The 25,713-nt window shown below is 43.2% G+C and overlaps 1 protein-coding gene across 1 annotated transcript in view; it reads right to left on the reverse strand.

Annotated features, from left to right (window-relative positions):
• Window positions 1-395: 395 nt before the first annotated feature.
• The window catches only part of clic1 (CLIC family member 1), a 40,982-nt gene continuing 15,664 nt past the window's right edge, over window positions 396-25,713 (reverse strand). Inside the window, exons 2-5 of the mRNA XM_039681418.2 lie at window positions 23,324-23,449; window positions 23,099-23,205; window positions 3,448-3,629; window positions 396-2,784 (exon numbers count right to left, since the gene is read on the reverse strand). Coding sequence (XP_039537352.2) covers window positions 2,623-2,784; window positions 3,448-3,629; window positions 23,099-23,205; window positions 23,324-23,449 — 577 coding nt within the window. The 3' untranslated portion in view covers window positions 396-2,622. The remainder of the gene's footprint in view (window positions 2,785-3,447; window positions 3,630-23,098; window positions 23,206-23,323; window positions 23,450-25,713) is intronic.

Here is a 25,713-nt window from a genome sequence, read left to right on the forward strand (position 1 = left end):
GTGCCTTTAGGTAACTAAAGGAACCGGGGTTGTGGTGCCACCGGCTTGGGCCCGCCATCGCTGCTCGCAGCTATATTCTGTTTTGTATTGTCTGCTGTAAAAAAAAACTAACAATAGTAAAATAAAAAGTTAATAACTTTTTTATTAATTCTAGAAAAATAGATTTTCATATGAACAGGTCATATTATAGAGCCAGCACCTTTTCTATAGAACACAACACAAGTTTTCTGTTCTTTTTTCAAATTTTTTGTTTTAATAAAAATGTTTTAATCTTTGAATTAAATACTGTATATTTTAAATATGTTGTACTTTTCAGTAACAATTTCCTTTGAATGTACATTTTTAAACCAGCAATATCGAAACATGAAGGATCAAGAAAAAAATCTACTCCACACTTAATGTTTTATTTAATCTTTATTATAATCTGCTGAATAACAATTTTATAAATGCAGGAAAAATGTATACTTGTAAAATTCATCTACTCAATAAAATCCCCACAAACCAATATTTGATGTTGTGTTGTCCATTTAAGTGCAGAGTACGATGTTTGGAAATGAGCATTAAGCGGTTAAGAGGAAGTGAAAGCAGAAGTGCACAGGAAGAGGGCTGGGTATACAGATACTAGCCTACTACATATACAAATCCTCTTGGAAACTGCATGAACTGAAGCTATGTTTACACGGAAACTATTCTGAAGAGAAAACGCAAAAGTGGCGTTGGGTCATCACTTTTTATTCTGCGTTTAGACGAGCGTTTTGGGTGGGAAATCCGCATGCAGATGGTGACGAAAAAAGTCTGTGAAATTCAATGTAGTATGCACTCCAGGCGGCTAAGAGTGCATACTACAACAACACCAAGCCCGCGTGCCTGCGTACAACCTTCACAGTCAAGCAGACTTTTCCGTTTTTTCCGTTCACACGGGAACGCGACAGTGGAGCGTTTTTAAGATTTCCACTCTGGAGGTTGGTTTCACTTTTATGCGTTTTCAAGCCCTAAAAATGCCGTCGCCGTGTAAACGAAAGGCACATCCGAAAAAATATTTTTACGTTTTCACCCGGAATTGTTCTCGTGTAAACAGAGCCTTTAAAGAATGGAGATTAGACTAAAACATAAAACAGCATTAAACCTGTTAATGATGGTCCCTTGAAAAAAAATGCCATCAACTTCTATGACTAAACTTAAACTGAAACTCAAATTAAATACTAAAAAGTCACCCATTTCTTCTTCCTTTTTTTGGCGATTTAAAAAGTCACACATTTAAGCACTCACAGTCACTTTATTAGGTGCACCTGTTCAACTGCTTGTTAATCCAAATATCTACTCAACCAATCACATGGCAGCAATTCAATGCATTTAGGCATGTAGACATGGTCAAGATGATCTGCTGAAGTTCAAGCATCAGAATGGGGAAGAAAGGTGATTTAAGTGATGAAATAAAATAAATAAAATCGAGCTGATAGAAAGGCAACAGTAACTCAAATAAACATTTGTAACAATTAAACTATGCAGAAGAGCATCTCTGAACCTTGAAGCAGAGGGGCTACACAGCCAATCCTGGCTACAATTCACACAGGCGCACCAAAATTAGACAATAGAAGATTGGTAAAAATTTGTCTGGTCTGACGAGTCTCAATTTATGCTATCCAAGATCGTAGGGGCAGAAATTGGCGTAAACAACATGAAAGCGTGGATCCATTCTGCCTGGTGACAAAATACTAGCAAGGTTAAGTGGCCGATGAGTGTAAATTCCTTTTGTATTTCCTTGAAACATAAAAAATTTCATGCCCACAAAATTTTTGCTTGCTGCCATTAATGGTTTTCTCTTGTAGAAAGCAACAAACCTGCATAAACTTCACACAGTGTTTTCAGTTTTGACATTGACAGTGATATTTGGATGGAAGCTTAATGGAAGCGTAGTGCTTCTCAAACCATTGCACTATTCCCTTACAAGTCACAACCAATTCAAGTCTTGCAGTCTGTACTAATGAGCTGATGAGTTGAATCAGTTGTTTTAGATGAGGGAGACGTACAAAATGTGCAGTGGTGGGGAGTCCCCGGGACAGGTTTGAGAAGTACTGTTCTAGTGACTCTGATTTGCACATACAACTACGAGATAAGACTGTTGTTTGGGGACGGTACCTGATTTAAAAGATTTTCAGTGAATAATTACTTCCATTTTAGTTTGTCCATCTCACATAAGGTATAACTTTATAAGATTGGCAATATAAAACATGATTTGTAAGGAGTACTTTTAGGATACTTGTATAATTTTGTACCATATCAATCTATGTAAGAGCAGTTTGGACAACTTGGAGACAGTTTATGAAATGCATGCGACTTAAGAAGATCTAAGTGAAAAGCTCTCATGTTACATCATCCAAATAATGACAGTGAGAGGAAGGGACAGGAGGCAACAATATCCTGTTTGTAACTGCTAGCAAAGCACTTGTACACATGACATGAAACATGAAAAAATATGAACTATATGAACTATAAGACCATATTTAGTTTAAAAGTGAGACCTCAAAACCCTACTGGTGCAAACAATTGTAGGGGCTTGAGACATAAAGGAAACATTTGAAACACTAGGACAATCTGGAAAGAGAATGTGTGTGTGTCCTCCTATTTGAGCGCCTTCACAACAGAAGAGTAGGCCACGTGTATCTCCTCATCGCTGGGGCAAGTGGAGGAAAATTCCTCTCTGGCATACGCTGCATCCAGGTATCGCCACAGAGATGTCAGAGAGCAAGGGATGGAGAAACCTCGAAACTTCTGACACACAACCTAAAGGAAGGAAAAGAGAAGCTAAGCATTGATTCTCAAACTCTTTTGCTTAAAGGGACACTTCACCCATTTGCATTAAGCTTTGTATCTTTAGAAACAGTCATATTTTTTGAATGTTCATGGTTTATTCCCTTATTTTCCTCTGAGATGGGAGAAATAAGGATTTAAATGTTTTACTTCCTGCTTATTATGACGTAAAAATCGTCATTTTGCATCATAATAAGCAGGAAGTTTTCATTGAAAAGTGTAGAGACTACAAACTTAGCTGATCATTATTCAAGAGTGTGGGACCCACTCGCCTATTACAGATCAGTGGATGGGACTTCACTTGTAGATACTGAAATCAATATCCGTCATCTTGTTTTTGGAAGCTAAGCTAACAAGCGCTGTGGAGATAGGAAGTACTGTATGACAATTACAGAAGAAACTAAACATGATATGGAAGAAGAGGATTTTGAAAATCTGCTGGTGCATTGTGGGTGTTGTAATCTTTCATACAAATGCACCCTTCAGTTATTTTCTGTCTTTTCTCGGTCAAGAGGGCAACAAATTCAAAAATTCTTTTACAGCTCGACTACATATATGATCCACTTTCAATAAAGATTAATGTTGAAATGGGTGAAATGCTCCTTGAAGGATTAGTCTGTAGGGTGTCTATCTCACTTTGACAATGTGTAGCTTTGGCAGCAAGTTGCAGTCGGCAAGAGTGAACTCCTGACCATCCAGGAAGGGGCGGGTGGAGGAAGTGACATCATCAGCACTGTTCTCATCGATCTCATCTGGTAGAGGAGAGCTCACATAGTCATCCAACTTCTTCAGGGCCTTCAATAAACCCTTCTCTAGATCTGCACAAAGAAACTTAATTTAAAAACAGTTTCCTTTTCTGCTGATTTATTTCCTACTGAAAGGGGTCTTTTGTCCCACTTTAAATAGCAAACACACACAAAACTACACACAAAACACAGCTTATAAACACAGTCACAGTTACGTATGTAACCCTCGTTCCCTGAGTAGGAGTGACTTTCATAGTCACTCTGAGTTACGTTGTATGTTGGAGAATGGGGGTCCCCCGTGTAATCACGCCAGCTTCACAGCTGTCTTCCAGTGCCCTGTGAAAGTCTGATCCCCTGTCGTGAACTTAATAATAATAATAATAATAATAATTCATTACATTTATATAGCGCTTTTTTTTCTGGAAACTCAAAGCGCTTCACATAGAGGGGGGGGATCTCCTCAACCACCACCAATGTGCAGCATCCACCTGGATGATGCAACGGCAGCCATATTGCGCCAGAACGCTCACCACACACCAGCTTACTGGTGGAGAGGAGACAGTGATGAAGCCAATTGGTATATATGGGGATGATTAGGAGGCCATGATGGACAGAGGCCACTGGGCAAATTTGGCCAGGATGCCGGGGTTACACCCCTACTCTTTCGAAAGAGAACTTAACATGGACGAGGAGTCCTACTTAACACAGGAATACCAAGGTACACTGGGGAGCAAATCTCTGAGGAAATATGTCGCAGTACGCCTACCCATAGGGAGGACTTAAGAATACACATACGGCCCAGGGGGCTCCGTATGGAGGAACTGGAGTCACCAACCCGTAGAGTGGCAGAATCTTAACTCCAGGAGTGGCAAGGTGGCTTGCCGAGGGAAGACACATGCTCAGAGAGGCTTACAGTGGAAATACACTTGTGGGGGTAACTAGCAGGAACCATGCACACGGAGGCACCTAGCTGACGTCCAAGCAAGATACTGGCGTCAGCATCAACAGTGATGGAGGAACTCAGGGCTTCAATAGAAGGCTCACCTGAGGAGAAATCCAACTTATCCAGTCCGTGGAGTGGAATGGCGAGAAAGCGAAGACACCTGAGCGGGTCCAATACAGGCTGGATGAGCGAGTACAAGAGAGAACACAGGCTCCACTCTGAGATTATAGAATCTAGCGAATGTGTTGGGTGTCGCCCAGCCTGCAGCTCTGCAGATGTCTGCTAGCGAGGCGCCATGCGCTAGAGCCCAAGAGGAAGCCACACTCCGGGTGGAGTGGGCTGTCACACCAAGGGGGCACGGTCGACCTTGCTGCTGGTAAGCCAAAGCAATGGTGTCCAGTATCAAGTGAGACAACCTCTGCTACGAGAGAGCCCTTCCCTTCTGGCTCCCACCATAACAGACAAAGAGCTGGTTTGAGGTCCTGAAACAGGTCCGTACTGGACAGAGCAGTGCCAAGGCTGGGTCTGCCTCCTCCAGGGTGGAGGGAGACAGCCTTCCATATACACCTTCAGGGTGGAGGGAGACAGCCTTCCATATACACCTTCAGGGTGGAGGGAGACAGCCTTCCATATACACCTTCAGGGTGGAGGGAGACAGCCTTCACTCCAACCCGTCTTGCAGGAAGGAAAGCACAACACTGATCGAGCATCTCCGGGGGTCCTCTCGGCGAGAAGAACACCAGTTGACAAAGAGGTTCCACGTCAAAGCATAGACGTGTCTCGTGGACGACGCCCTAGTGGAAGTGATGGTAGCCGCCACCGTAGGTGGCAGGGTACTTAAACCTTCCTCGTCCCGTCCAGGAGCCACACATGTAGGCTTCAGAGTTCGGGGCGAGGGTGCCCCGTCCCTGAGAAAGGAGGTCCTTCTTAAGAGGAATTGGCCAAGGAAGTGCTGTCGCGAGGAGTATCAGTTCGGAGAACCAGGTCTTGGTGGGCCAGTATGGGGCTACCAAAATGACCTGCTCCTCGTCCTCCTTGATCTTGCACAGAGTCCGTGCGAGAAGGCTTATTGGGGGAAACGCATATTTGCGTAGGCCCCACGGCCAGCTGTGCGCCAGTGCGTCTGTGCCGAGCGTGCCCTCGGTCAGAGAGTAATGGGCTATATGCACGCATAAGTTCAACATTTGACGCAAGGATGCTCGTCAGTTTCCAGTTGGGGAGATAAAAGCAGAGGAAAACCAAGGAAAACAGGATTATGGCAGAGTCTTCAAAATTTACTGTCCTCCTGTCTTTGAAACGAAAGTACATACGTTTAGATGTAATTTTATAAATAGTTACGTTTATTTAATATAATTTTAAAAAGAAGCATAAACACAACGAGGGGTGTATGTTTTATCTGGTTTTGTGACTAACTTTTTTTAGTATTACCATGGAGTACAAAATTCAATATAAATTCTCAGTATTGCATTGGACTCTACGATCGGCGGAAGTTATCGAGCATCCTTACACCATCACCGGAAATACCGCCGTGCATAGAGACCATACAGGGCGCAATGGGATGAGTCGTAGGAGGCAAACAGATCTGTCTGTGCGTCCCCGAAATAGTCCCATATCAGCTGTACCGACTGGGGATGGAGTCGCCATTCACCAGAGACTGGACGGAGCAGAGACAGCTCGTCAGCTGAAAGTTCCGCTCTCCTGGAATGTGGATAGCATGAAGGGATCTTAGGTGCTTCTGACTCCATTAGAGGAGGTGGCGTGCAAGTTGCGACATCCGACGCGAGCGTAGACCACCCTGACGGTTGATATAAGCTACTGTTGCAGTATTGTCTGATCGGACTAGTACATGTTGACCCCTGAGCAACGCGTGGAAACGGTGCAGGGCAAGGGGTACTGCCAGCAAATGGAGGCAATTGACATGCATGAGGCGCTGGGTTCCTGTCCAGGAGCCCGCGGCTGCATGCCCATTGCGCCCCAACCCGTGGCAGAGGCATCTGTGGACAACAACATGCCTGGAAACTCGCTCTAGGGGAACTCCGGCTCGTAGAAAGCTGAGGTTCCTCCACGGGGTGAAGGTCTGACGGCAGATCGGAGTCACTGGAACTCTGAGCGTACCGTGATGCCATGCCCACCGCGGGACTCGATCACACGTGTTAAATAAGGGAGACATACACAATATGCAGAGCAGTGGGTCGCGAGGACTGGAGTTGAGAAACCCTGATCTAGCCTTGATCTAGCCTAGTCATGAACGGATGAAATAACTGTTACGCATTTGTCATTGAGAGCATATGACATAATTTACAAATATTTTTAGGATGGAAAAATGCAGTTTTACAGATACTAGACACTAGCCTGACGTCGTCGTACTCAGATTTTTGTCAGAATATGAGTCTGATACTGCTCCACTGGGCTATGATTATGGGGCGTGTTTCAACCGAACCAGGAAAGAAAATGCCCCCACACTCAATTGAATAGACCAACAACTAATAAGAGCAACGGAGTAAGTGAGGTACATCGAATCCTGTAAAAGAAGGACGGCAAAAACATCTTTCAAATCGGCAAATGCCGTTATAACAACTTCAACCTTTCATAAAAGTGTAAAATTATTATAACAGGAGGAGTGGTCTATTAATTCCTTTTACTCAAAAGTATTGCACAAAAACAGCATGATTACAAAAAACAGCACATTTATCAAAGAATAGCGTGTTGGAATTATAAGGGCACTTTATACATATGTCAGGCACCTGCAAACATAACAAATCTGTTGACTCTTTGTTTAAAACTCAAACAAAGCAAAAACAAACAAAATATGAATAACAAAGATAGTCCTGTCTCAGTCCTTTTCTGCTTAGGGCTTGGTAGGCAATCCAAAGTCTGGGTGGAAAACAATGTCCCCAAAAAGAGGAAAAAAGAATAAATCCACTGGTTGGAGGTCCCACAAGAAAAAGTTTATCCTCCAGTTGGAATTAGTCCCCAAAAAGAGAAAAAGAATAAATACACTGGTTCAAGGTCCCGCAAGAAAAAGGTTATCCTCCAGTTATATACCAGAACATGCACACATGAGACGGCTCCAACGGCTAATAGACCATGTCTCTATTCCCAGAGGTCATTTTGGACAATTTTCTCTGAGCTAGGTTAGCCAAAAAACCTTGCCACCACACCAAATAGCCTATTTTTTTTTTCTTTTTCAAAATGGCCGCCCTTCCTCCTCTTTTTACCCTCGGCTCAACATAATAAGAGTCCTAAGATTCCAACAAAAGTTCCCCCCAACCAAAAACAAGCATAAACAAATGCTCAAAATCAAACATACAGGAAAATTAACAAATAAATAAATAAATAATAAATTTTCCAGCATGGCACCTCTACAGAAAGTATACAATACAATAAATATGTATATATATATATATATATATACACATATACATTTAACTTAAGTGAGCAATGTGCAAGGCTTTACTGTGGCAGATCTGGACTTCTGGTGATTGTTTGGCTATAATATCTTTTCTGTTAGTGTCTATCGCAGTGGATGTCTCCAGCTCTCCCACCCTTCTCCATGGGTACAGCCATGAACAAGGAGATAACAGTTTCCCTCTTCAGAATGCACGGCTGCTCCTACTGTGGCTGCTGGAGAAAAGGATAGACTCTAACTTGCCCTTTGACCTTCAGCTCATAGCTCATTGCAGCAACGTTCAGCTGTACCCCCGTTTGTCTTAGAAAGTCCAGTCCGAGGACAAGAGGAAATACTAGGTGTTCATTTGGCATTACATAGGTGTCAATGGTCCAGACCATTCCATGCCACTCATAAGCCACAGGGGTTCTACCCTCTGAGACGTGAGCCTTTCCATCGGCCACCATGAACGTCCTGTTCAAACTCTGTAGCAGACCTTCTTCTGGTTTTTTTATAGCCTCCCATAACCGTTTCTGCATTAAAGAATAGGTCGAACCAGTGTTGACAATGGCTTCGACGTGGTAATTGCTGACATCTATGGCCACTTTCAGCAGAGGAGGTGTGGTTGTTTGAATCAGTGAGACATGTTGGATTGGTGTACTCTGTGGTCTGGATTGTTGGTCACGTCGTAATGAGGCACCCTTTTTTCCTTCATTGTTTACCTTGAGCTGATTGACTCGAGCCCAATAATCCTTCTTTGAATTAAGGTCTTTCTCCACCAATGATCCCACTTTAACTAGCTGCTCCACAGTATACACTGCACCTCTGAGACTACTCGCCAGGGAAGGATTACAACTATTTAGAATTCATCTTACCACCTCCTCTTCTGGCAAGTCGTCCCTCCATTTCAGGCACAAAGCTCTATAGTCGTAGGCAATGTCCCGGATACTCTGGTTAGGGCCTTGAATCATAGCCTTGAGCTGGTCTTCTAACTCAGTCAGGTAATCGGTAGAAAGGAAGGCAGACATGAATGAGCGTTTGAACTCATCCCAGTTGCGTATCTTTAACTTTTCAGCTGTCCACCAACTCCTCGCAGGTCCTGTTAGCACGGCATTGATTGTGGCTAGCAGTTCCACATTTGTGAGTGGTCTGAGTGTCAGGAAGTTCTCACACTTTTCAATGAACTCCAAAACATCACAGGTTTCACGGTTTTGTCCGAAGGAAGGAAACTCTAGGTTGATAGGAGGCTTAGGTGTTGTCGGAGAAGGAATCGCAGCAGGAATATGTCCTGGATCTGTAAAGCTATGGTTAAAAGGGTATGGCGATACTGGGGTACTGGTCGTCTTTACTCGTTTCATTTCTTTTTTCCAGAGTTCATCACGCCGCTTAAGACAATTCACCATCTCTGTCTCCAAGTGGTTCAAAGATCTGTTCATTCCGCTTTCAAGTGCCTCGAAACGCTGATCAATAGCATCCCTGAAACAGGCCTCCCGGTTAACAATGCTATCATTGCTGGCTATGAAATCACTTTTGAGTGTCTGCACCTCTGTCTGCAGAGCCTGGAGGGTTGAAGAGAGCTTGGTTATTTGAGTTTCCAGTTGTTCAATCTCTCCTTCCTTCGGTTTCAACAGTGGGGGTTCATCCTCTTCACTTTCTCCAGCCTGGCCATCAATATACAAATCGCTCATCATGGAACTCAATTCTATTACTGGCAATGGTTCTCTATATGAGACACCAGGGGGAGGCTGATAAGGAAGGGCCTCTGGACACTCTTTTGCCTCGCCAGCCACAGCCTGCTCACAAACATTATCTGAGGGGTTATCCATGATTTACAGACAGACAGTTCAGCAAACGTAAAAAAAAAAACTATATAAATTTGTATATAATAATCCGCTCCCCATACGGGCCACCATCTATAACAACTTCAACCTTTCATAAAAGTGTAAAATTTTTATAACAGGAGGAGTGGTCTATTAATTCCTTTTACTCAAAAGTATTGCAAAAAAATAGCATGATTACAAAAAAACGGCACATTCACCAAAGAATAGCGTGTTGGAATTATAAGGGCACTTTATACATATGTCAGGCACCTGCAAACATAACAAATCTGTTGACTCTTTGTTTAAAACTCAAACAAAGCAAAAACAAACAAAATATGAATAACAAAGATACTCAACAGTCCTTTCTCAGGCCTTTTCTGCTTTGGGGTAGATAGGCAATCCAAAGTCTGGGTGGAAAACAATGTCCCCAAAAAGAGGAAAAAAGAATAAATCCACTGGTTCGAGGTCCCACAAGAAAAAGTTTATCCTCCAGTTGGAATTAGTCCCCAAAAAGAGAAAAAGAATAAATCCACTGGTTCAAGGTCCCGCAAGAAAAAGGTTATCCTCCAGTTATATACCAGAACACGCACACATGAGACGGCATTTTAGACAATTTTCTCTGAGCTAGGTTAGCCAAAAAACCTTGCCACCTCACCAAACACCCTATTTTTTTTCTTTTTCAAAATGGCCGCCCTTCCTCCTCTTTTTACCCTCGGCTCAACATAATAAGAGTCCTAAGATTCCAACAAAAGTTCCCCCCAACTAAAAACAAGCATAAACAAATGCTCAAAATCAAACATACAGGAAAATTAACAAATAAATAAATAAATAATAAATTTTTCAGCATGGCACCTCTACAGAAAGTATACAATACAATAAATATGTATATATATATATATATATATATATACACATATACATTTAACTTAAGTGAGCAATGTGCAAGGCTTTACTGTGGCAGATCTGGACTTCTGGTGATTGTTTGGCTATAATATCTTTTCTGTTAGTGTCTATCGCAGTGGATGTCTCCAGCTCTCCCACCCTTCTCCATGGGTACAGCCATGAACAAGGAGATAACAGTTTCCCTCTTCAGAATGCACGGCTGCTCCTACTGTGGCTGCTGGAGAAAAGGATAGACTCTAACTTGCCCTTTGACCTTCAGCTCATAGCTCATTGCAGCAACGTTCAGCTGTACCCCCGTTTGTCTTAGAAAGTCCAGTCCGAGGACAAGAGGAAATACTAGGTGTTCATTTGGCATTACATAGGTGTCAATGGTCCAGACCATTCCATGCCACTCATAAGCCACAGGGGTTCTACCCTCTGAGACGTGAGCCTTTCCATCGGCCACCATGAACGTCCTGTTCAAACTCTGTAGCAGACCTTCTTCTGGTTTTTTTATAGCCTCCCATAACCGTTTCTGCATTAAAGAATAGGTCGAACCAGTGTTGACAATGGCTTCGACGTGGTAATTGCTGACATCTATGGCCACTTTCAGCAGAGGAGGTGTGGTTGTTTGAATCAGTGAGACATGTTGGATTGGTGTACTCTGTGGTCTGGATTGTTGGTCACGTCGTAATGAGGCACCCTTTTTTCCTTCATTGTTTACCTTGAGCTGATTGACTCGAGCCCAATAATCCTTCTTTGAATTAAGGTCTTTCTCCACCAATGATCCCACTTTAACTAGCTGCTCCACAGTATACACTGCACCTCTGAGACTACTCGCCAGGGAAGGATTACAACTATTTAGAATTCATCTTACCACCTCCTCTTCTGGCAAGTCGTCCCTCCATTTCAGGCACAAAGCTCTATAGTCGTAGGCAATGTCCCGGATACTCTGGTTAGGGCCTTGAATCATAGCCTTGAGCTGGTCTTCTAACTCAGTCAGGTAATCGGTAGAAAGGAAGGCAGACATGAATGAGCGTTTGAACTCATCCCAGTTGCGTATCTTTAACTTTTCAGCTGTCCACCAACTCCTCGCAGGTCCTGTTAGCACGGCATTGATTGTGGCTAGCAGTTCCACATTTGTGAGTGGTCTGAGTGTCAGGAAGTTCTCACACTTTTCAATGAACTCCAAAACATCACAGGTTTCACGGTTTTGTCCGAAGGAAGGAAACTCTAGGTTGATAGGAGGCTTAGGTGTTGTCGGAGAAGGAATCGCAGCAGGAATATGTCCTGGATCTGTAAAGCTATGGTTAAAAGGGTATGGCGATACTGGGGTACTGGTCGTCTTTACTCGTTTCATTTCTTTTTTCCAGAGTTCATCACGCCGCTTAAGACAATTCACCATCTCTGTCTCCAAGTGGTTCAAAGATCTGTTCATTCCGCTTTCAAGTGCCTCGAAACGCTGATCAATAGCATCCCTGAAACAGGCCTCCCGGTTAACAATGCTATCATTGCTGGCTATGAAATCACTTTTGAGTGTCTGCACCTCTGTCTGCAGAGCCTGGAGGGTTGAAGAGAGCTTGGTTATTTGAGTTTCCAGTTGTTCAATCTCTCCTTCCTTCGGTTTCAACAGTGGGGGTTCATCCTCTTCACTTTCTCCAGCCTGGCCATCAATATACAAATCGCTCATCATGGAACTCAATTCTATTACTGGCAATGGTTCTCTATATGAGACACCAGGGGGAGGCTGATAAGGAAGGGCCTCTGGACACTCTTTTGCCTCGCCAGCCACAGCCTGCTCACAAACATTATCTGAGGGGTTATCCATGATTTACAGACAGACAGTTCAGCAAACGTAAAAAAAAAAAACTATATAAATTTGTATATAATAATCCGCTCCCCATACGGGCCACCATCTATAACAACTTCAACCTTTCATAAAAGTGTAAAATTTTTATAACAGGAGGAGTGGTCTATTAATTCCTTTTACTCAAAAGTATTGCAAAAAAATAGCATGATTACAAAAAAACGGCACATTCACCAAAGAATAGCGTGTTGGAATTATAAGGGCACTTTATACATATGTCAGGCACCTGCAAACATAACAAATCTGTTGACTCTTTGTTTAAAACTCAAACAAAGCAAAAACAAACAAAATATGAATAACAAAGATACTCAACAGTCCTTTCTCAGGCCTTTTCTGCTTTGGGGTAGATAGGCAATCCAAAGTCTGGGTGGAAAACAATGTCCCCAAAAAGAGGAAAAAAGAATAAATCCACTGGTTCGAGGTCCCACAAGAAAAAGTTTATCCTCCAGTTGGAATTAGTCCCCAAAAAGAGAAAAAGAATAAATCCACTGGTTCAAGGTCCCGCAAGAAAAAGGTTATCCTCCAGTTATATACCAGAACACGCACACATGAGACGGCATTTTAGACAATTTTCTCTGAGCTAGGTTAGCCAAAAAACCTTGCCACCTCACCAAACACCCTATTTTTTTTCTTTTTCAAAATGGCCGCCCTTCCTCCTCTTTTTACCCTCGGCTCAACATAATAAGAGTCCTAAGATTCCAACAAAAGTTCCCCCCAACTAAAAACAAGCATAAACAAATGCTCAAAATCAAACATACAGGAAAATTAACAAATAAATAAATAAATAATAAATTTTTCAGCATGCAGACATCCCAAGTTTCCCGGAAGTTACGGGAGTCTCCCGCATATTGATAGCGTCTCCCTGATGCCCGCAAATTAGTTAAAATCTCCCGGAATCTAGAGCGAGACATACTGCGCGCATAACATAGCGCGCTGCGCGTGCACTGTACAGAGGGAGAGACTTTGCGAGTGTGCCTCGCGAACGCGAAAGTTAGCCCTCCCTCCCACCCCCACAATCCTGTTACCGAAATATACCTACCGGAAATGAATTCTTGCCGGTTGGGATGTCTGAGCATGGCACCTCTACAGAAAGTATACAATACAATATATATGTGTATATGTATATATATATATATATATATATTAGGGGTGTCCATGGTTAACCGGTTAACCGATTAACCGTTTAAAATTGGATAACCGAGTGAAACCTTTTTGCTCGGTTAAGTGGCGTCAATACATATTTGCACAAAACTTTTGCGTTTTTTTTTTCTGATTGTCGATAAAAAAATATTGTGAAATGACAGCGTTTCTATTAACGGTGTTATGCGACTAAAACATTTTTTTTTCCTTTCGCGTTAAGCCATTCCAAAAATAATGGCAAGGGACGTTGGTATATCACAGCCACCGCACTAAACATTATTATTATTTATAAAAGGAGACGTGGTGTGTCATCCAAGCATTAATGGCAGGGACAGTCACAGAGTTTCTGTGTGTTTCTCCCTCATTTCTGCTCCGTGGTCTTGATTGTGGCATTTCTTTGAGGTTTTGTCTAGTAGGCTATTCCTTGTATCCTTTATGAATTTTAAAAAAGAACTCTGCCTCGTATATGTCCAAACGGTCAGTGTAGCCTACTTTTGTGTTCATTCGTTTCCCCTTATTTAATCCGTAGGCCTAATTGCAAAACGAAAAATGAACGGTTGTTGTATTTTGTAAAACGCAGAGTTGAACACCAAAATGTTAATTTGAACTGTAGGACTACGTCAAATGCTGCGCAAAAATATATAGGCTATATATATCGACGAATTTTCACATATTTGTTTGATTTTTTGCCCCTTTAAACATTTAAAATATTTGACAAATGAATATGGAAAAAAAAAGATTTTACTGGTTTTCTGAGGCCAGATTAGAACCTGGAAATGATTTTCCCCGCAGTGCTGAATGAGAAGAGCCGTAACCACAGCCTACAGAAAGGGGATTTAGATGATTTATAAGATATAATAAATGTGTCTGATAATAAAATAATATAACATAACGAGGCATTAATTGTTTATTAATAAACTATTGTTTTCTAAATCAGTTTCTGCTAAAAACAAATCTCCATCCCCGGATGCACCTTTAGAGAGAAATACATAATTAGCTGACTACATAATTACATAGTCAGAAGATATTGGCTTTCGATTCGAATTTGTTCGTTTTAAATTGGACATTTAAAGCGTTAAAGCTTTAAATGTCCAATTTAAAACTAACAAATTCGAATGCGGTGGCTGTTTCAGTTCTCGCGCTCCAGTTCACGGAGATCATGAAGCGCGCCTGTTTGTTAAAGCACAACGTTTTCTTGTTATTGTGAGTTTACGCAAATAAATGTATTTGCGAATAATGTATTATTATTTTCTGTATGACCAGAAATGAAAGAGTATTTTAAGTTGTTTCCACTGAAAGAACTGCAATGAAACTGCAAGTGTTCACACGGGCGTCTCGCAGCCTCCACAAAGCACACACACTGGATATGCGTCAAAATATTGTGTTTATTTGTGCTTTGTTCCTTTTTTGGATAAAAGCGTCGTCTACATATGCAGCCTAATAAAATGTTACAATTATTATTATTATTTGCGGATACGGAGTTTTTGCGAAATGGACGTGTTGCCAATGTGCGTATTTTCAATGGGCAATTTCAGTTTGAAGGGTGAAACGCGCCTACTTTAACTGCTCTGAACTTACCACTGCGTTTTATTTCTATAAATTAATTTCGTTTCAAATGGGGTCCAACCAGTTATTAAAGGTGTTAAAAATTAACTCTGTATCTCGAGGTTGCGGCACGCACATGGTTAACCGAGTATTAACCGATAAGGGCCTCGGTTAACGGTTAATGAAAAACTTGAAAACGTGCAGCCCTAATATATATATATATATATATATATATATATATACATATACATTTAACTTAAGTGACCAATGTGCAAGGCTTTACTGTGGCAGTGTCACACCGTGATCGTGGTTCTCTGTTCCTCTTTTCAAATGAATGAGCTGTCGATATCTTCAATGACATGACGGAATCTACACATCTCAATTTTCCAGTGGAAGCCACCTTTGTTGTAAATTAATTTAACCCAAGCGCTCTTTGGTGACGTAGATGATAACGTTACTGTTGATCATCTGTCCATCATCGTATAAAGCCCGTCCTAACAATTTGATTGGACCGAACAGCTCTAGGTTAAGCATAGTTACTCTAGGTTATTACGTGAGGACGTTTTTTTATCCAATAATTAGAATCTTTGATGTTTCCGAATTAAGAAGAAGGAAATTACTAGTCATCCAGTTTTTGATACCAGCAATGCATTCCGTTAATTTTGTGAATTGGTAAGTTTTGTCAGGGCGTGAAGAAATATAGAGCTGAGTATCAGCATAACCGTGAAAACTAATGCCATGCTTCCCAATGATATCTCCTAAGGGTAGCATGTACAGAGTGAACAGCAAAGGTCCTAGCACTGAGTCTTGTGGTACATCATACTGAATTTTTGATCATTCCACTAATGCCAACATAATTTGAGTCTATTTAAAAGAATGTTGTGGTCAACAGTATCAATGCAGCACTAAGATCGAGTAACACTAATAGAGAGATAAGAGCAAATAATCTGTGACTTTAAAAAGAGCTGTCTCAGTACTACAAGTGGTTTAACAAGTGGTTTAATCATAGCCAGCTTAAAACTTTTTGGCATGTATCCCAATTACAAAGATAAATGAATGATATTAAGAAGAGGATCTATGACTTTTGAAGCATTTCCACACATACCACAAACATTTTTCAAAATACACATCTCTATGTGAACTTTTCCACTGACATTGCACAATTTAGGTGCAAATGAGTTCCTGAACAAGATGAATAATGGGATACAAATACATCAAATACATCTCCGACAAAATATTAGAGATACTGTGAATTTAAAGGAGAACTCCGGAGCAAAATGAACCTTTGGTCTAATTATGCTTTGTTTTGTATTTAGGGACCCTCATTATGTTTGTCACAGTCTTCGTCTTCACCTGTTTGTCTCGTCATCTGCACTACACCTCCCCGGATCCTTTTGTTTCCACTCCCGAACTCACTCCCCAATCAGCCACCTGTTCCTCGTCCCGTCATCATCGTTTTCACCTGTTTGCACCTCGTTTAGTTTGATTCTTCTGTGTATTTAGTTGATTCTCATTCAGTCTGTCTTTGTCGGTCGATGTTTAATGTTACCCTGTATTTGCTCCCGTTTCCCTGTCTTCCTGCCTGTATTTTGTAAATAAACGTTATCTTCGTGTTCAAATGGACTTCTTCCGCTCCTTCTACCTGCACTCCTGCACTCCCACCACCACACCCCGTGACAGATCGACCGACCACAATAAACTGAGCATTATGGACCTTCCAGCGGTAAGCCTCCTCTGTTTGGACCAGGAAGACCGCTCCCTGGAGTCCCATACCAGGGACTTTCTGGAGTTGGCGTGCCTCACTCACTATTCGGACCGCTCGCTGTGTGTTTTCTACATCGCCAGCCTCAGCGAGCGGTCCCGGGCACGCCTCCGAGGGAGCGGTCCCGAAGAGGATTTCCTCGCTTGTGTGGAGTGGGTGCGGGTGTGCTGTGAACCCCCATTCTCCGTGGAAGAAGTCACCCGCACCACTCCAACATCTGAACCCTCACCTTCACTGGTCTCCGTCAGCCCTGCCGAGCCCGCGCTCACCGTCAGCCCTGCCGAGCCCGCGCTCACCGTCAGCCCTGCCGAGCCCTCGCTCACCGTCAGCCCTCCCAAGCCGGAACTCCCTTCACCGCTGGTTCCGTCCAGCTCTCCAGAGTCTGAATGCTCTTCACTGCTGGTTCCGTCCAGTTCTTCAGAGACTGAATGCCCTTCACTGCTGGTCCCGTCCAGCTCTCCAGAGTCTGAATGCTCTTCACTGCTGGTTCCGTCCAGTTCTTCAGAGACTGAATGCCCTTCACTGCTGGTCCCGTCCAGCTCTCCAGAGTCTGAATGCTCTTCACTGCTGGTTCCGTCCAGTTCTTCAGAGACTGAATGCCCTTCACTGCTGGTCCCGTCCAGCTCTCCAGAGTCTGAATGCCCTTCACTGCTGGTTCCGTCCAGTTCTTCAGAGATTGAATGCCCTTCACTGCTGGTCCCGTCCAGCTCTCCCGAGTCTGAATGCTCTTCACTGCTGGTTCCGTCCAGTTCTTCAGAGACTGAATGCCCTTCACTGCTGGTCCCGTCCAGCTCTCCAGAGTCTGAATGCTCTTCACTGCTGGTTCCGTCCAGTTCTTCAGAGACTGAATGCCCTTCACTGCTGGTCCCGTCCAGCTCTCCAGAGTCTGACTGCTCTTCACTGCTGGTTCCGTCCAGTTCTTCAGAGACTGAATGCCCTTCACTGCTGGTCCCGTCCAGCTCTCCAGAGTCTGAATGCCCTTCACTGCTGGTTCCGTCCAGTTCTTCAGAGATTGAATGCCCTTCACTGCTGGTCCCGTCCAGCTCTCCCGAGTCTGAATGCTCTTCACTGCTGGTTCCGTCCAGTTCTTCAGAGACTGAATGCTCTTCACTGCTGGTTCCGTCCAGCTCTCCAGAGACTAAATGCTCTTCACCGCTGGTTCCGTCCAGCTCTCCAGAGACTGAATGCTCTTCACCGCTGGTTCCGTCCAGCTCTCCAGAGACTGAATGCTCTTCACTGCTGGTTCTGTCCAGCTCTCCAGAGACTGAATGCTCTTCACCGCTGGTTCCGCCCAGCTCCCCAGAGACTGAATGCTCTTCGCTGCTGGTTCCGTCCAGCTCTCCAGAAACTGAATGCTCTTCACTGCTGGTTCCGTCCAGCCCTCCAGAGACTGAATGCTCTTCACTGCTGGTTCCGTCCAGCCCTCCAGAGACTGAACGCTCCTCACTGCTGGTTCTTTCCAGCTTACCCGAGCTCGAGCTCTCAGCCCCGCTGGTTCCGTCCAGCTCTCCCGAGCGTGAACTCTCAGCCCCGCTGGTTCCGTCCAGCTTTCCCGAGCACGAGCACTCCGCCCTGCTGGTTCCGTCCAGCTCTCCCGAGTGTGAACTCTCAGCCCCGCTGGTTCCGTCCAGCCTTCCCGAGCACGAACACTCCGCCCTGCTGGTTCCGTCCAGCTCTCCCGAGCGTGAACTCTCAGCCCCGCTGGTTCCGTCCAGCCTTCCCGAGCACGAACTCTCCGCCCCGCTGGTTCCGTCCAGCCCTCCCGAGCGTGCACTCTCAGCCCCGCTGGTTCCGTCCAGCTTTCCCGAGCACGAGCTCTCCGCCCCGCTGGTTCCGTCCAGCTCTCCCGAGTGTGAACTCTCGGCCCCGCTGGTTCCGTCCAGCTTTCCCGAGCACGAGCTCTCCGCCCCGCTGGTTCCGTCCAGCTCTCCCGAGTGTGAACTCTCCGCCCCGCTGGTTCCGTCCAGCCATCCCGAACCTGAGCTCCCCTCACCACTGGTTCCAACCAGCCCCGTCCAGCCATCGCCCGAGACCGTCCAGACCGTCCAGCCAGAGACCGTCCAGACCGTCCAGCCAGAGACCGTCCAGACCGTCCAGCCAGAGACCGTCCAGACCGTCCAGCCAGAGACCGTCCAGACCGTCCAGCCAGCGACCGTCCAGACCGTCCAGCCGGAGACCGTCCAGACCGTCCAGCCGGAGACCGTCCAGACCGTCCAGCGGGAGACCGTCCAGACCGTCCAGCGAGAGACCGTCCAGCCAGAGACCGTCCAGACCGTCCAGCCAGAGACCGTCCAGACCGTCCAGCCAGAGACCGTCCAGACCGTCCAGCGAGAGGCCGTCCAGACCGTCCAGCGAGAGACCGTCCAGACCGTCCAGCGAGAGACCGTCCAGACCGTCCAGCCAGAGACCGTCCAGACCGTCCAGCCAGAGACCGTCCAGACCATCCAGCGAGAGACCGTCCAGACCGTCCAGCCCGTCCAGCCCGAGACCGTCCAGCCCGAGACCGTCCAGCCCGAGACCGTCCATTCCCCATCTGCCCTTCACCCGGGGACTCAACCCAAATATTTTTTTGGGGGGGCCCAGTGTCCCAGCCACGGCCGCCCGAAGGGCTTTCTCCGCCGTGGCCGCCCGAAGGGACCTCACCGCCGTGGCCGCCCGAAGGGACCTCACCGCCATGGCCGCCCGAAGGGACCTCACCGCCGTGGCCGCCCGAAGAGACCTCACCGCCATGGTCGCCCGAGAGGTCCTCACAGTCTGCTCCGCCCTGGCCTCGCCCTCATCCTGCTCCGCCCTGGCCTCGCCCTCATCCTGCTCCGCCCTGGCCGCGCCCTCATCCTGCTCCGCCCTGGCCACGCCCTCATCCTGCTCCGCCCTGGCCACGCCCTCACCCTGCTCCGCCCTCCGATCTGCACTACACCTCCCCGGATCCTTTTGTTTCCACTCCCGGACTCACTCCCCAATCAGCCACCTGTTCCTCGTCCCGTCATCATCGTTTTCACCTGTTTGCACCTCGTTTAGTTTGATTCTTCTGTGTATTTAGTTGATTCTCATTCAGTCTGTCTTTGTCGGTCGATGTTTAATGTTACCCTGTATTTGCTCCCGTTTCCCTGTCTTCCTGCCTGTATTTTGTAAATAAACGTTATCTTCGTGTTCAAATGGACTTCTTCCGCTCCTTCTACCTGCACTCCTGCACTCCCACCACCACACCCCGTGACAATGTTACTGTGTTAGTGTGTGAGCCATTTTAAAGATAAAATTCTTTACATTCGATTATAATGAAAACAAATCTCAGAGAACGGTTGACAAGGTACCAATGTTTTATTAGACCAAAGATTGATTTTGCGCTGGAGTTCTCCTTTAATGTGGATTAAGGGCACCGAGCAACAGTCTCGGGCAATTATTTTCTGTTGTGTGCACCAAAATAGTGTGGGTATTGGGACAGGCCCAAAATGTAGTGACGCTCATCATGGTTGTTATACCTTTTATCCCATATCACTACCATCTACCATATATATGTCTGGGCTATGGGGCAGTATGTTAAAATGCAAGCCCTTTCTGAATAAAAAACATCCAGGCCAGACTAAACTAATTAAAAATATATCCATTCTCCCAAAACCATGTGGAAAAATTTGTTATGCTCTGATAAGACCAAGATGGCTAAAATGTATTTTTGGTTTTCAGTGGCACTACATAGGATGTAAATTGTAAATGTAAATTGTAGGTAAGATAAAAAGTTTAAGATACGATTTTTTTTTTTAATTCAAAAATGTTTTAATATGGGTGTGTCCATCGGTCAACTGTACACCCATTTGAGGTCCTGGAGTTTCTTCTAATGGGATGATAATTAGAATCCGGTGTGTTTGATTGGGGAGAAACACAAAACATAGGCTGAATCCGGAATCGCCCCTAAACCCTCAATCACTAGTACACTAATACAGTTCACTTGAATGAGTGAATAAAAACGAGAGAATGAATTCGGATATTGGCTGTACACTCCTTATTGTGGTGCAGAACGTGGGACAGTATGAGTGCACTCGATAACGTCCACTATAGTTTTGGACATAATATCAAATGGTTGTCCCATCAAATAATGGCCTATTTGAGGGTATAGGGGGTGATTTTGGATTCTGCCATACAGTATATTAGATCCAAATAACTTGGCAAATTACAGACCCATTTCAAATTTTCCATTTATGTCCAAAATACTAGAAAAAGTAGTGTCCGCTAACTAGTCCTACTTGATCTTAGCGCTGCGTTCGACACTATAGATCATAAAATACTCTTGGATCGACAACAAAACTACAATGGTGTCCAGGGACAGGCATTAAGCTGGTTTAGATCGTACTTTTTGGACCGTTATCATTTTGTCTGTTTAAATGGGAAAAAATCAAAGATAACGTCTGTAGACTATGGAGTACCGCAAGGATTGGTTTTAGGCCCTCTGCTATTCTCAATATATATGCTGCCACTTGGTAACAGTTAAAAATGTACAATCCTCTATGGTGTCTTATGATTCAGCTTCAATTATGGCCCCTCTAGAACAACTACACCGCTTTACAACGATAGGACAGGAGGAGCTAAATAAACTAAACCAACAACTTGTTTATTAGATCCAATACCCACTAAGCTACTGAAAGAACTATTACCTGTAGTGGAAGAGCCTCTCCTCAATATTATTAACTCGTCTTTATCTTTAGGTCATGTTCCAAAAATATTCAAGCATGGCAGTAATAAAACCTCTCATTAAGAAACCGCAATTAGATCCAAATAACTTGGCAAATTACAGACCCATTTCAAATCTTCCATTTATGTCCAAAATACTAGAAAAAGTAGTGTCCGCTCAATTGTGCTCTTTTTTGCAAGAAAATGATATCTATGAAAAATTCCAGTCAGGATTCAGACCGCATCAAAGTACAGAAACTGCGCTAGTTAAAATTACAAATGATTAACTTTTAGCTTCTGACCAAGGCTGTATCTCAATACTAGTCCTACTTGATCTTAGTGCTGCGTTCGACACTATAGATCATAAAATACTCTTGGATCGACTACAAAACTACACTGGTGTTCAGGGACAGGCATTAAGCTGGTTTAGATCGTACTTATCGGACCGTTATCATTTTGTCTGTTTAAATGGGAAAAAAATCAAAGATAACGTCAGTAGACTATGGAGTACCGCAAGGATCGGTTGTAGGCCCTCTGCTATTCTCAATATATATGCTGCCACTTGGTAATATTATAAGAAAACATGGAATTAATTTCCACTGTTACGCTGACGACACTCAATTATATATTTCATCATGACCAGATGAAAACACTAACTCATCTAAAATGACAGAGTGTCTCAAAGATATAAAATGCTGGATGACGCGTAATTTCCTGCTATTAAATTCAGATAAAACGGAGGTATTACTTATTGGTCCAAAAAAACTACTCACAAAACTTCTTACAATACAACTTTAATATAGACGGATGTCCTGTTACTTTATCCACTACAGTAAAAGACCTGGGTGTTAAACTAGACCGCAACTTCATCATATTTCATATGTTACAAGAACAGCCTTTTTCCACCTTAGAAACATTGCTAAGCTACGTAACATGTTATCTATTTCTGATGCAGAAAAATTAGTTCACGCATTCATGACCTCGAGACTAGATTACTGTAATGCTTTATTAGCCGGTTGTCCTGCATCCTCAATAAACAAGCTACAGTTAGTACAAAGTGCAGCTGCTAAATTGGCTGCTGAGTTTGAACAGGAGAGTCACAAATGATGCGCGTGCATCACAGAACAGAGCAAGGCGATCATTTGAGCTTATAAAATTTAAAAAAATTTTTTTTTTTAAATGAGCAATCGTTTCGCTTAATAAGACCCTTATTCATTGTCTAGAATCATTTAAAGCACTTTGAGCAGTTTTCAGTTTGCACTGAAACTTTCTTTTGGACCTTGAACCGTTTGGTTACCTGTAAAGTGCATTATATGGAGAAAAATGAACATAGACATCTTGGATGACATGGGGGTGAGCAAATTATCAACAAAAGTTGTTTTAAAAGTGAACTACTCCTTTAAGTTTTACAGACAAAATGAAACTGTTTACAGTAGGTCAGTCGGTTGTGAATCTCACAACTGAACCTTAATACTGGGCATCTTTTTAATAAATGAATAAAAACAAACAAACAGAAGCATTCTTGCACTCACTATCATTCATCTGAGGGTTTGAATTCTTTATGTAGGCTGAAAACTTGGAGAACACATCAAGGCCTGCAGTGTTAGATTCAGGATTGCGAGCTGCCAGCCGTGGGTATCTGTGTCATAGAGAGGGATGTAGAAGAGGAGGACAGTTAGTAAACATAATGAGACGGAATACACATACAAGCACAGTGATATATGGAGCCACAGAATGATGGGAAATAAATGAGTTACTTAGGAGGGCAGAGGGTTTCCTCCAGGAACTCTTCTATCTTGTTGGTGTCCGTCTTCACCTCTGTACCGTACAGCAGGAAAGGGGGCTGAGCACCAGGGGCCAGATCTTTAAGAATGTCTGGCTTCCTAGTCACAAAAAAGAGAAATAGCACTACTTTTGAAAAACACTGTAAACATTTTGTGTAGGGCTGTGCAAAAATTAATTGTGATTAATCGCATCCAAAATAAAAGTCTGTGTTTACATAATATATTTGTGTGTGCTAAATATAATTATTTTGTATATATAAATACCTATGCATGCATGTATATATTTAAGAATTATTTGAGCTTAAATTCTGTATATATATATATATATATATATATATATACACATAATCTATATTATATAAATATAAATATTTTATATATGAATAACATATTTTCTTAAATATATACATGCATGTGTGTGTATTTATATATACAAAATAATTATATACAGCACACACAAATCTATTATGTAAACACAGACTTTTATTTTGGATGCGATTAATCGCAATTAATTTTTGCACAGCCCTAATTTTGTGGCAATTTTCTGCATGGATGGAATACCCAGATGACCTATTTGATTTGCCAAAAGCACACTGCTCGAGATACCACAATACAAAGCACTTGACCTTCCATTTCCAACATGAATGAAAATCTCTTTTTTATTAGACCAACAATTTTAATTTCTGGAAAGCTGTGACAACATTGTAAGATACCATTACAAAAAAGAAGTATACTTTGAGTACATTTGATGAAGCATAATAATACTTGAGTGTAATAATACTGAATGAAGTATACTTAAGTAATGTTTATTTATATTTATAAGTATATATAAGTATATTTTTAAGTATACTTTATGTAGTAAGTATACTAACATCAATGTGTACTTGTGTACTATAAGTGTAACAGTATTAAATTAAGTACACAACTAAGTTTCTCATTTGTAATGCAAATGTATTACAAGTGAACATAAGTATACTAGTAGAAGAAACTAGTAGTTTAATACTTTAATACAAGTAGACCATTTTTTAGTTTATGAAAGTATACACCTAAGTGTACTCTCAGTAAACTACTAGTTTAGTAGTTTATACTGCAAGTATACTTGTAAGGTGTATAAAGGCCAATTTTGTAAGATGTATAAAGGCCATTTCCCAGGCCAAGCAGGGAGAGTGGATGAGATGGGAGATTGTGGAACAATGCAAGATGAGCTGGCAAGACCTTTGGTCAATGGAAGAGAGTAGGATCAATTTCCTTATCAGGTCAAAATATGATGTTCTCCCATCACCACTGTTAGATTTTGGTGATGCCGAGCAGTGGTTTCAATGGCTCGCCAATGTATTGGATTCCTCCAATACATAAAATAAGTAAGCTTGACCAGTTCTTATGGGGAGAAGAATTTATTGAAGGTTTGTAGTGTAGCAGTCTTTCAGCAGCGATGTTATCATGTCACCCTTCAACAATCTTAACCCAATGTTCTGTCTGTGAGACAGAACTTTATACATGAAGATTATGGGCTACAAACAGTAGAAACCTGTTAGGACCATCCCACAGGAGATGCTAATCCACTCTGAGCTATGCTGAGTCTTTGTCATTCACACCAATCAGTTTCTGTGGGCCATACATCTGTATGGGCCATTTGACACACACCTTTGCAGACACAGACAGAGTGGATTAATTATGATACACCGTCACAATGTAAATGAATCTGATAACTGAAAATACAAAATCTATCACCACAGAACCTAAACCTCTGGGTAGGAGAGGATCCCTCTTGTCCTTTGTTCATCACCTGCCACATTAAGGCACATTTTGACAGGATGTAAGGTGGCACTTAGCCAATGTCGGTTTACTTGGCGCCATACTGCGATGTTTGGCTTTAGCATCGGAAGGCAAGTGCAGTATGACCAATAAGTTGCCACCTGTTCTAGCAAAACATCACATACAGAAGACAATATTTCTCCAATTCTCAACCAGGACAACTGGAAGCTGCAAGAGACTGGAAAATGCTGGCTGATCTTGATCAACGGCTTATTTTTCCACCTGAAATTGCCACCACTAACCTCCGACCAGATATTACTTTGTGGTCTGGATCAGCTTGCATTGCTCAACTGATAGAGTTAACAGTGCCATGGGAGGATGCTGTAGATGAGGCATATGAGAGGAAGAAACTGTGTTATGCTCATCTGGCCACTGAAGCAGAACAGCAAGTTTGGAGAGCTCAGGTTTATCCAGTGGAAGTGGGTTGTCGAGGATTTGTGGCGCACTCTACAACCCGGTTCTTCAGAGACGTCAGATTCAGTGGCCAAGAGTTGTGTTGCACAGTAAAGAACTTATCTGAAGCAGCAGAAAGGAGCAGCAACTGGCTG

The sequence above is a fragment of the Pimephales promelas genome, chromosome 18 (assembly GCF_988280905.1).
Source record: "Pimephales promelas chromosome 18, fPimPro1.hap1.1, whole genome shotgun sequence".
Classification (NCBI taxonomy): domain Eukaryota; kingdom Metazoa; phylum Chordata; class Actinopteri; order Cypriniformes; family Leuciscidae; genus Pimephales; species Pimephales promelas.